The following is a 12135-nucleotide window of genomic DNA, read 5'->3' as shown; positions in this document are numbered from 1 at the left end:
GCATACACATATTTGCATATGCATGTGTCTATATAAACATACACGCATGCTTATGTTCATACACTATACATGTGTACATATGTATGCATATGCATGTCTATGCACATATATGTATACACATGCATGCACACACATACATGTATACATATGCATATGTCCAGGCACATAAATAGAGGTATACACACATATTTATATGCATGTGTATGCACATGTATACATACATATATATATGCATATATCAATATACACATACATATGTGTCCACAGATGCATATGTCTGTAACACATGCATACATATGTACATATGTATTTTAAAATAAGTGCAATTTGTGTTCACCCTCAGATACATCCTGGGCTTACAAGGATTCCAATATGAGTTGGTTTAGAAACACTTTCAGTTCTAGAAGCTCAAAGTAACTCCTGGATATTCAACTGGGAACAATATGCCAACGCTTCTCAGCAATCCAGTCCTTCCCTATTGCAAACCAAGTAACCAAGAGTTAAGGAGAGAAGCAAGAGAGTTGAGAGGTGTCATGTGCACAGTGAGCTCCAGTTCCACACTGGATGGTCTTCTCACAACCCACTCCAGCAACCTCTAGGGACGTTGTCTCTGCGATGTTCAAAACCACATCAGCTGACACCATGCTGCATATTCTTGCATCAGCTCAACCTCCTGCTTCTGATCTTGATGGGTCTGTGTCTAGGCAGTGAGGGGCACCAGGAGAGAGATGAGGGCTGGGAAGGGGAGGGCTGCACAGCCTAGAACCAAAGGTCCCACTTTGTGCTTTCCTGGTTCCCAGATGGAAGCTGAAGGTGGTAACATCATCACTGGTCAGGTCGTATCTTAGCCCCAGGTTGTCATGATCAGGTCCAGAAATTGTCAACGAAGGAACGTTTCCCCTAACAGCTCTGCATCTGCCCAGCCTAACACAGTCTGGGGCTGCTGTGGGTCATCAAATGCTTGACACACCCCTGGAGGCCATACATTGAGGAAACAAGCTGAGTTTTAATGTCCAGAAAGAACGCCGATCACTTCTCTTAGGGAGGCCCCTAGTGGCGAGAGATGTCATCTGGAGTGGCTGGCAAACTGACCACCCCCATCCACCCCCTTTGGAGGCTGTAGCTGTGCATCCCCACCTGAATGGAGAAGAAGCCCACCTTCAGGGGATGCTATATCAGCACCCTGTAGGACTTAAGGTAAAGGAATGCTCTCGTGCTTAAAAAACAAAACAAGATAAAATAGAGCAAGAAAGGCCACCAGGAAGGCAAAACAAGTTTGCAGAAGATAAACTCATCTTTGAAATTTGAACCAGGCATCTGGAGAGCTGTGATTCATGTGTACTTTTGACAGCTTCCTTCCTATGTTGATATAAACAAGAAAGCCATAATGGGTCTGCTCAAACAAACAAAAAAAATGCATAGACAAGTTCTCCAAAGTCCATCTATGTTTCTGAGAATGAGCCATCCCACAGTTTTGCTTCCTCGTGGATTTTGGAAGTTGCCTCTGGTAGCGCCACATAAATAGTGGGAATATAGCAGCCCACCCTCATGGAATTTCTGTGACTGAGACGCAAGTACTGTGACTGATCTGAAGCAGCAACTTCACTCCCATCTTCTGCATGTCTGCGTGCATCGTATATCAGTTGACAATAGATTTTCCAAGTCTCCCACTTCCTGCTGTCTCAAGAAGGAAACAAAACAGTCTCCTGTGGTGAAGAGGCTTGGCTTTCTGCAGGGATGGAAGAAGTGAGGGTTTTCAGTTACGACTTCTTTTCCTGTTTGGAAGGAACCTGCTATCATCATGCGCGCCCTGGGTTTGTGCAGGGATTGTCACAAGAACCTGGAAGCCGCAGGTGTGGGGAGGAGCCCCACCTTGGCGGCATCCTCTCAGAGCTGTGAAACTTGGGGGGACAGCTGTTTACTGCTCCAACAGATGTTTCTCATTTTTTTTTTTAAGTCTCGTGGAAACTTTGAATCATGTAAGTGCCTTTCCAGCCCTATATACGGTTGTGATTCATACCAAGGCAGTCTCATGCTTTCAGCCCAGACCCACCAACCTACCAAGGACACTGGCCTTTTGTTTTCTTTCACATCCTTCCCTCGAGAACCCTGATTTAGGTGTTTCCATTCTGTACGGTAATTCTTTTATTTGTGACCTGATGAGGAAAGATTTCCTCAGTCCAAATATAGTCGGATTGAGTCATAGCTGTGGGCGTCTGTGACCAGAGTCTGGGCTGTGCCCGATTCTGCGGAAATCAAGGATGCCTTCTTTTGTACCATCCTTGCTCAAGGGAGAGTTGGAACATTGACTTGATGCTGAAGAAGCCTTTCTTCAAAGAGAGCTGAGGGTCACCTGCATCAGAACCCTTGGAACTACTTGTAAAACAAGTAAGTCCCCAGGGCCCATCCTGACCCTGAGGGGTTGGAACTCAGGCAGGGTGGCCTTGTGGGCCTGTGACCAGTGCCCCCCCCCACACAGAGCCCTGCACTTGGAGGGACCCTGTGCTTGGTTTAAAGCTCTGCCGTGGTCATCATGAAATTTTAAGTTCGTGAACAAGGTATCCCTGATTTGCATTTTGTTGTGGACTTTGCAAATTACATAGCAGGTTTCAGGCCTAGAAATTTGACCTACCTAGTGAAACCTTTTGCCTACTCTTCCAGAGTTGTAACCCACTCCCATCAATTAACCAGCAAAATAACAACTTCACAGGCTCCCTGGAGTTGACTGGTGTGGACTCCAGGCTTGTATCTGTCAGTGTGTGTTTGGGCACAGGGATAGGGAGACCAGACCCTGAAAAAGACAGTAATATTTTCCGGGGAGCATCTAGCATCATCTAGCATGTTTTATTTTCTTTTGCTGTTTCGAGACAGGATCTTGCTCTATCACCCAGGCTGGAGTGCAGTGGTATGATCATAGCTCACTGCAGCGTTGACCTCCCAGGCTCAAACAACCCTCTCACCTCAGCTTCCAAGTAGCTAGGACCACAGGTGTGCACCACCATGCCTGGTTAACTTTTGTATTTTTTTGTAGGGAGGGGTCTTGCTGTGTTGCCCAGGCTGGTTTCAAACTCCTGGGCTCAAGTGATCCTTCTGCCTCGACCTCCCAAGGTATTGGGATTACAGGCATGAGTCACCGAGTTCTGCCAATTTTTCTATTAGTAAGCTCTGCCACCCTTTCTCAGGTGCTGTTCCACCCCAACAGCGGGGCAGCTGGAGAGTTTGGAGCCCTGCAGGCTGTCCGCCTGGAGCGTTACAAGGCCTTCTACATTACCGGTGAGTGAGGGGCCACTTAGCCCTGCCTCCCACAGTCACAGCTGCACGGGGACCCCATGGACTCTCACCCAGGCCTCTGGGAATGAGTGTAAGTCCCTCCTTTGTGGGGGGTTCTCAGCACCTCTTGACAAGCGTCTCCTCCAAACCCAGGGTCCCTGCACAGGCTCTCTGGATCCCCCATAGGCAAACAAGGTCTTTGTGCTGTTCACCTGAATTTCTAGTGAGCTGGGAGCTCTCAGCACGTTTATTCAGCTCCTTTTCACAAAGAGAGCGTTTCCTCTTGTGCTTTAAATGCCAATTTGGATGAACATTAAATGGAAGCCTAGAGATATTTTAAAGTATAATTTACTTGACAATAGACCGTTTCAGAAAATAGATTTTAGAGGACTAGTTAGCAAACCGACAGAAGTCTCTCTGCTTCTTGGTTCACTGTGACTATCTCTTAGATGTATACTTTAGAAATGTCATACTGGATCAGGATGGTCCTCAGGGTCTTCCAATGGCTTCTTGCTGCCAATTGAATTCAGACTCTCAATCCCGAGTCCTACTGTCGTTCCACCCTTAGTTTTCCAAGAACAAGTCTCCTCTTCCTTGGTCTCCATATTAAAATCCTTTTAAGCTTTTATGGCCCAAGTCAAATGCCACTTTCATAAAACTCTCTTATCTTCCCAGCTGGGTAGGAATTCTGGAGAACTCTGTTATCTCTCACTTTCTGCCATGCATGCCCGTCATTTAGGTACACGTCTTATTTCCTGTACTAGTGTTTTGTTGTTTGTTGTTGTTGTTGTTGTTTGTTTGTTTTGAGACAGAGTCTCACTCTGTCGCCCAGGATGGAGTGCAGTGGCGCCATCTTGGCTCACTGCAACCTCCGCCTCTTGGGTTCAAGCGATTCTCCTGCCTCAGCCTTCTGAGTAGCTGGGACTACAGGTGTGCACCACCGTTCCTGGCTAATTTTTTAATTTTTAGTAGAGACTGTATTTCATCATATTGGTCAGGCTGGTCTTGAACTCCTGACCTCGTGATCCGCCCGCCTTTCAGCCTCCCAATCCTGTACTAGTTTTTTGTTTTTTGAGATGGAGTCTCGCTCTGTCGCCCAGGCTGGAGTGCAGTGGCGTGATCTTGGCTCACTGCAAGCTCTGCCTCCCGGGTTCCCGCCATTCTCCTGCCTCAGCCTCCCGAGTAGCTGGGACTACAGGCGCCCGCCACCTCGCCTGCCTAATTTTTTTGTATTTTTAGTAGAGACAGGGTTTCACCGTGTTAGCCAGGATGGTCTCGATCTCCTGACCTCGTGATCCACCCGCCTCGGCCTCCCAAAGTGCTGGGGTTACAGGTGTGAGCCACCTTGCCCAGCCTGATCCTGTACTAGTTTTAAGCTTTCTAAATTCAGAACTCTTTCAGCACTTTAATCTTTGTTGTCTCGAAGTGCTTAGCACACTTAGTAGGAACGTTGCAATTTTTTTTAAATAAATGAAAAACAAAAAATAAAAAAGGAAAACCTGTGACCTAATGCAGATTCCAACTTGATTCAGTTATTTAACGTTGGAGCTTTTCAAGTTATATGATAAAAAAATTATTTTCCCTGAGTGTAGATAAGTGATCCTGAAGAAAATGTGGCATAAAAACGAAACATGACTTGAGGGGTATTAAAAATGTCACAAAAATCTTCGATTCTCTAAAACCTAAAACTCAAAACAGTCAGATATTTGTTGTTTTCGGTTGAAAAGTTTCTAGATTAGAGCCCTTACATTACATTATCTAAGAGGTATGGGACCTCCAGGCTGAGTTAATTTCACAAGTAAAAGTCCTGCCAGAAAGCCCTTGGCACCACGATGTTGGAATCAGACATGTTACTATGAAGTAATAGGGCTATTTAAATGATCACAATCAGATAGGAACTATAACACCCAGGGGAGGTCTGCTCTTCTAAGGAGTCACCAAACTCCCAAGAGAGTCTGGGTAGGGAGCACCGAACTTTTAATCCGTCAGTGAAAACTGGGAATAGGATGAAACAGGGGCATGTTCTGATTCCCTCTTCCTCTTGCTTCTAATATTTGCATTCCAGTTACTTACAACTGCTTTTGGATAAGCTAGATGAATTGACATCTACTACATTAGATTAGAGAAAGATGTGTTTGTCTATGATGAGGATATGATGTCATGGTCACACACTGGGAGTGGTCTTGAAAAGACAACCAGTCTGTTTTGGTATGTGGCCTAGAATTACGGTGTACCTTATTGTTTTTCTTTTTTTTTATTATTATACTTTAAGTTCTAGGGTACATGTGCACAACGTGCAGGTTTGTTACCTATGTATACATGTGCCATGTTGGTGTGCTGCACCCATTAACTCGTCATTTACATTGGTTATATCTCCTAATGCTTTCCCTCCCCCCTCCCCCCACCCCACGACAGGCCCCGGTGTGTGATGTTCCCCTTCCTGTGTCCGTGTGTTCTCATTGTTCAGTTCCCACCTATGAGTGAGAACATGTGGTGTTTGGTTTTTTGTTCTTGCGATAGTTTGCTGAGAATGATGGTTTCCAGCTTCATCCATGTCCCTACCAAGGACGTGAACTCATCCTTTTTTATGGCTGCATAGTATTCCATGGTGTATATGTGCCACATTTTCTTAATCCAGTCTATCATTGATGGACATTTGGGTTGGGTCCAAGTCTTTGCTATTGTGAATAGTGCCGCAATAAACATACGTGTGCATGTGTCTTTATAGCAGCATGATTTATAATCCTTTGGGTGTATACCCAGTAATGGGATGGCTGGGTCAAATGGTATTTCTAGTTCGAGATCCTTGAGGAATTGCCACACTGTCTTCCTCAATGGTTGAACTAGTTTACAGTCCCACCAACAGTGTAAAAGTGTTCCTATTTGTCCAGTTAAGGCAACCTGTACACAAAGTGAAAGGCCCAGATCTATAATGTATAATTTGGTGAGGTTTTGTAAATGCAGATACCTGTATATGTACCCTTTTAATGGTGTGAATTCCATTGATTCTTTTTCTTTTTCCATTGATTGATTTTCAAGTGTTAAGCCAACTTTACATTCCTCAATAAATCCCATTTAGTAATGATGTATCATACTTTTTATATCTTGCTGATTTTGATTTGCTAAGATTTTGTCTATAATTTTCCTTTCTTGTCTGTGTCAAGGTTTGGTATCAGGATTTTGCTGGCCTTGTAAAATGAGTTGAGAAATATTCCCTTCTCTGTTTTCTGAAAGGGTTTGTGGAAGATCAGTATTATTTCTTTCATGTTTGATTGAATTCATCTGTGAAATGATTTGCCAAATTCATTGTTGTGAAGATTTTGTCATATTTTTAAAAAGAGTGTTAGTATTTTAGGTCTTATATTTAGATCTCTGATCCATTTCCAGTTAATTTTTGTATGTGGCATAAGTAAGGGTCCAACTTCATTGTTTTACATGTTGACATCCAGTTTTCCCAGCACCATTTATTGAAAACACTGTCCTTTCCCCATTGAATGGTCTTGGCACCCCTGTTAAAAATCATTTGATCATACATGTGAGGGATAATTTCCACTGTCTATTCTATTTCATTAGTTATATGTCTATGTTTATGCCAGTACCACACTGTTTTAATTACTGTAGACTTGTTGCAGTTTTGAAATCAGGAGTGTGAGTCCTCCAGCTTTGGGCTTTTTTTTTTTTTTTTTTTTTTTTTAGACTGTTTTGACTATTCTGGGTCCTCTGAGATTCCATGTGAATTTTAGGGTGGCTTTTTCTATTTCTGCAAAAAACATCATCAGGATTTTGATAAGGATTGTACTGAACCTGTAGATCACTTGGGGTAGTATTGACATTTTAACAATATTAAGTCTTCCAATCCATGAACATGGGATGTAACCATTTGTTTATGTCTTCTTTAATGTCTTTCAGCTATACTTTATGGTTTTCATTATGCAAGTCTTTCACTTTTTTGTGTTAATTCCTATTTTACTCTTTTTGATGCCATTGTAAATGAAATTGTTTTCACAATTTCCTTTTCAGATTGTTCACTGTTAGTGTATAGAAATATAACTGGCTTTGTGTTCTGAATTTCAATCCTGCCATTTTGCTGAATTCCTTTATTAGTTCTGTTTTTATGTGGAGTATTTAGGTTTTCTACATATAAGATTATATCATATCTGAAGGAGGTCATTTTACTTCCTCCATTCCAATTTGGATGCTTTTTATTTCTTTTTCTTGCCTAATTGCTCTGGCTGGAATGTCCAGTACTATGTGGAACAGAAATGGCAAAAATGGCATTGAAACTTTTATTAATATATTATGTCCTTCTCTTTGTCTCTTATAACCCTTTTTAAAATTTAAAGTCTATTCTGTATGATATTAGTACAACCACTCTTGCTATCTTTTGGTTACTATTTGCATGGAAAATCTTTTCCTACCATTCCACTTTATTTATTTTTTATTTTTCCATGGGTTATTGGGGTACATGTGGTGTTTGGTTACATGAGTAAGTTCTTTAGCAGTGATTTGTGAAATTTTGGTGCACCCATCACCCAAGCAGTATACACTGCACCCTATTTGTAGTCTTTCATCCCTTGCCCCCTCCCACTTTGCCCCCAAGTCCCCAAAGTCCACTGTGTCATTCTTATTCTTTTATGTCCTCCTCATAACTTAGCTCCCACATATCAGTGAGAACATACGATGTTTGGTTTTTCATTTCTGAGTTACTTCACTTAGAATAATAGCCTCCAGTCTCACCCAGGTTGCTGCAAATGCTGTTGATTCATTCCTTTTTATGGCTGAGCAGTATTCCATTATATATATATCACAGCTTCTTTATCCACTCATTGATTGATGGACATTTGGGCTGGTTCCACATTTTTGCAATTGCAAATTGTGCTGCTATAAATATGTGTGTGCAAGTATCTTTTTTGGACAATGACTTCTTTTCCTCTGGGTAGATACCCAGTAGTGGGATTGCTGGATCAAATGGTAGTTCAGCTTTTAGTTCTTTAAGGAATCTGTTTTCCATAGCAGCTATACTAGTTTACATTCCCACCAGCAGTGTAGAAGTGTTCCCTGTTCACCGCATCCATGCCAACATCTACTGTTTTTTGATTTTTTGATTATGGCTATTCTTGCAGGAATGAGGTGGTATCATATTGTGGTTTTGATTTGCATTTCTCTGATCATTAGTGACATTGAGCATTTTTTCATGTTTGTTGGCCATTTGTATACTTCTTTTGAGGCTTGTCTATTCATGTGCTTAGCTCACTTTTTGATGGTATTGTTTTTTTCTTGCTGATTTGTTTGAGTTCATTGTAGGTTCTGGATATTAGTCCTTTGTCAGATGTATAGATTGTGAAGATTTTCTCCCACTCTGTGGGCTGTTTACTCTGCTGACTGTTCCTTTTGCTGTGCAAAAGATCTTTAGTTTAATTATGTCCTAGCTATTTATATTTGTTCTTATTGCATTTGCTTTTGGGTTCTTGTTCATGAAATCCTTGCCTAAGCCAATGTCTAGAAGGGTTTTTCCAATGTTATCTTCTAGAATTTTTATAGTTTCAGGTCTTAGATTTAAGTTCTTAATCCATCTTGAGTTGATTTTTGTATAAGGTGAGAGATGAGGATCCAGTTTCATTCTCCTACATGTGGCTAGCCAATTATCCCAGCACCATTTGTTGAAAAGGGTGTCCTTTCCCCACTTTATGTTTGTGTTGGCTTTGTCGAAGATCAGCTGGCTGTAATTATTTGGGTTTATTTCTGGGTTCTCTATTCTGTTCCATTGGTCTATGTGCCTATTTTTATACCAGTACTATGCTGTTTTGGTGATTATGGCTTTATAGTATAGTTTGAAATCAGGTAGTGTGATGCCTCCAGATTTGTTCTTTTTGCTTAGTCTTGCTTTGGCTATGCAAGCTCTTTTTTGTTTTCATATGAATTTTTCTAATTCTGTGAAGAATGATGGTGGTATTTTGATGGGGATTGTGTTGGATTTGTAGATTGTTTTTAGCAGTATGGTCATTTTCACAATATTGATTCTACCCATCCATGAGCATGAGATGTGTTTCCATTTGTTTGTGTCATCTATGATTTCTTTCAGCAGTGTTTTGTAGTTTTCCTTGCAGAGGTCTTTCACCTCCTTGGTTAGGTATATTCCTAAGTTTTTTTTTTTTTTTGCAGCTATTGTAAAAGGGGTTGACTTCTTGATTTGACTCTCTGCTTGGTCGCTGTTGGTGTATAGAAGAGCTACTGATTTGTGTACATTAATCTTGTTTCTAGAAACTTAGCTGAATTCTGTTATCAGTTCTAGGAGCTTTCTGGAGGAGTCTTTAGGGTTTTCGAGGTAAACGATCATATTGTCAGCAAACAGTGAGAGTTTGACTTCCTCTTTACTGATTTGAATGCCCTTTTACTGATTTGAATGCCCTTTATTTCTTTCTCTTGTCTTGCTCTGGCTAGGACTTCCAGTAGTATGTTGAAGAGGAGTGGTGACAGTGGGCATCCTTTTCTTGTTTCAGTTCTCAGAGGGAATGATACCAGCTTTTCCCCATTCAGTATTATGTTGGCTGTGGGTTTTTTTTTTTATTGGTGCAAATTACTGTTTATTAAGCATTATTTATTCCTTATGCAAAACAAATGTGCACTAGCCTTTGGCATTAACTAAACACTCTCTACATATTTCTTTTTTTATTATTATTATACTTTAAGTTTTAGGGTACATGTGCACAATGTGCAGGTTAGTTACATATGTATACATGTGCCATGCTGGTGTGCTGCACCCACTAACTCATCATCTAGCATTAGGTATATCTCCCAATGCTATCCCTCCCCCCTCCCCCCACCCCACAACAGTCCCCAGAGTGTGATGTTCCCCTTCCTGTGTCCATGTGTTCTCATTGTTCAATTCCCACCTATGAGTGAGAAGATGCGGTGTTTGGTTTTTTGTTCTTGCAATAGTTTACTGAGAATGATGATTTCCAATTTCATCCATGCCCCTACAAAGGACATGAACTCATCATTTTTTATGGATGCATAGTATTCCATGGTGTATATGTGCCACATTTTCTTAATCCAGTCTATCATTGTTGGACATTTGGCTTGGTTCCAAGTCTTTGCTATTGTGAATAATGCCGCAATAAACATACGTGTGCATGTGTCTTTAAAGCAGCATGATTTATAGTCCTTTGGGTATATACCGAGTAATGGGATGGCTAGGTCAAATGGTATTTCTAGTTCTAGATCCCTGAGGAATCGCCACACTGACTTCCACAATGGTTGCACTAGTTTACAGTCCCACCAACAGTGTAAAAGTGTTCCTATTTCTCCACATCCTCTCCAGCACCTGTTGTTTCCTGACTTTTTAATGATTGCCATTCTAACTGGTGTGAGATGGTATCTCATTGTGGTTTTGATTTGCATTTCTCTGATGGCCAGTGATGGTGAGCATTTTTTCATGTGCTTTTTGGCTGCATAAATGTCTTCTTTTGAGAAGTGTCTGTTCATGTCCTTCGCCCACTTTTTGATGGGGTTGTTTGTTTGTTTCTTGTAAATTAGTTTGAGTTCATTGTAGATTCTGGATATTAGCCCTTTGTCAGATGAGTAGGTTGCGAAAATTTTCTCCCATTTTGTAGGTTGCCTGTTCCCTCTGATGGTAGTTTCTTTTGCTGTGCAGAAGCTCTTTAGTTTAATTAGATCCCATTTGTCAATTTTGTCTTTTGTTGCCATTGCTTTTGGTGTTTTAGACATGAAGTCCTTGCCCATGCCTATGTCCTGAATGGTAATGCCTAGGTTTTCTTCTAGGGTTTTTATGGTTTTAGGTCTAACGTTTAAGTCTTTAATCCATCTTGAATTGATTTTTGTATAAGGTGTAAGGAAGGGATCCAGTTTCAGCTTTCTACATATGGCTAGCCAGTTTTCCCAGCACCATTTATTAAATAGGGAATCCTTTCCCCATTGCTTGTTTTTCTCAGGTTTGTCAAAATCAGATAGTTGTAGATATGCAGCATTATTTCTGAGGGCTCTGTTCTGTTCCATTGATCTATATCTGTGTTTTGGTACCAGTACCATGCTGTTTTGGTTACTGTAGCCTTGTAGTATAGTTTGAAGTCAGGTAGTGTGATGCCTCCGGCTTTGTTCTTTTGGCTTAGGATTGACTTGGTGATGCGGGCTCTTTTTTGGTTCCATATGAACTTTAAAGTAGTTTTTTCCAATTCTGTGAAGAAAGTCATTGGTAGCTTGATGGGGATGGCATTGAATCTGTAAATTACCTTGGGCAGTATGGCCATTTTCACGATATTGATTCTTCCTACCCATGAGCATGGAATATTCTTCCATTTGTTTGTATCCTCTTTTATTTCCTTGAGCAGTGGTTTGTAGTTCTCCTTGAAGAGGTCCTTCACATCCCTTGTAAGTTGGATTCCTAGGTATTTTATTCTCTTTGAAGCAATTGTGAATGGGAGTTCACTCATGATTTGGCTCTCTGTCTGTTGTTGGTGTATAAGAATGCTTGTGATTTTCGTACATTGATTTTGTATCCTGAGACTTTGCTGAAGTTGCTTTATCAGCTTAAGGAGATTTTGGGCTGAGACAATGGGGTTTTCTAGATATACAATCATGTCATCTGCAAACAGGGACAATTTGACTTCCTCTTTTCCTAATTGAATACCCTTTATTTCCTTCTCCTGCCTAATTGCCCTGGCCAGAACTTCCAACACTATGTTGAATAGGAGTGGTGAGAGAGGGCATCCCTGTCTTGTGCCAGTTTTCAAAGGGAATGCTTCCAGTTTTTGCCCATTCAGTATGATATTGGCTGTGGGTTTGTCAGAGATAGCTCTTATTATTTTGAGATATGTCCCATCAATACCTAATTTATTGAGAGTTTTT

General features: G+C 41.2%; 1 protein-coding gene across 5 annotated transcripts in view; it reads left to right on the top strand.

The window, feature by feature from the left end:
• Positions 1-12135, top strand: part of ARSG (arylsulfatase G) — a 185395-nt gene that overhangs the window by 141337 nt on the left and 31923 nt on the right. For 3 of the 5 annotated variants that reach the window (XM_055386988.2, XM_031011442.3, XM_019028099.4), the window contains exon 11: positions 3183-3273. The exons of the other annotated variants lie outside the window; for them this stretch is intronic. In XM_055386988.2, the coding sequence (XP_055242963.2) occupies positions 3183-3273 (91 nt within the window). The remainder of the gene's footprint in view (positions 1-3182; positions 3274-12135) is intronic. 5 annotated transcript variants of the gene reach the window in all.

The sequence above is a fragment of the Gorilla gorilla genome, chromosome 4, assembly GCF_029281585.2.
Source record: "Gorilla gorilla gorilla isolate KB3781 chromosome 4, NHGRI_mGorGor1-v2.1_pri, whole genome shotgun sequence".
NCBI classification, from domain to species: Eukaryota; Metazoa; Chordata; class Mammalia; order Primates; family Hominidae; genus Gorilla; species Gorilla gorilla.
Note: the sequence above shows the minus strand (reverse complement) of the source record. Positions and strands in the feature narration are given on the sequence as shown.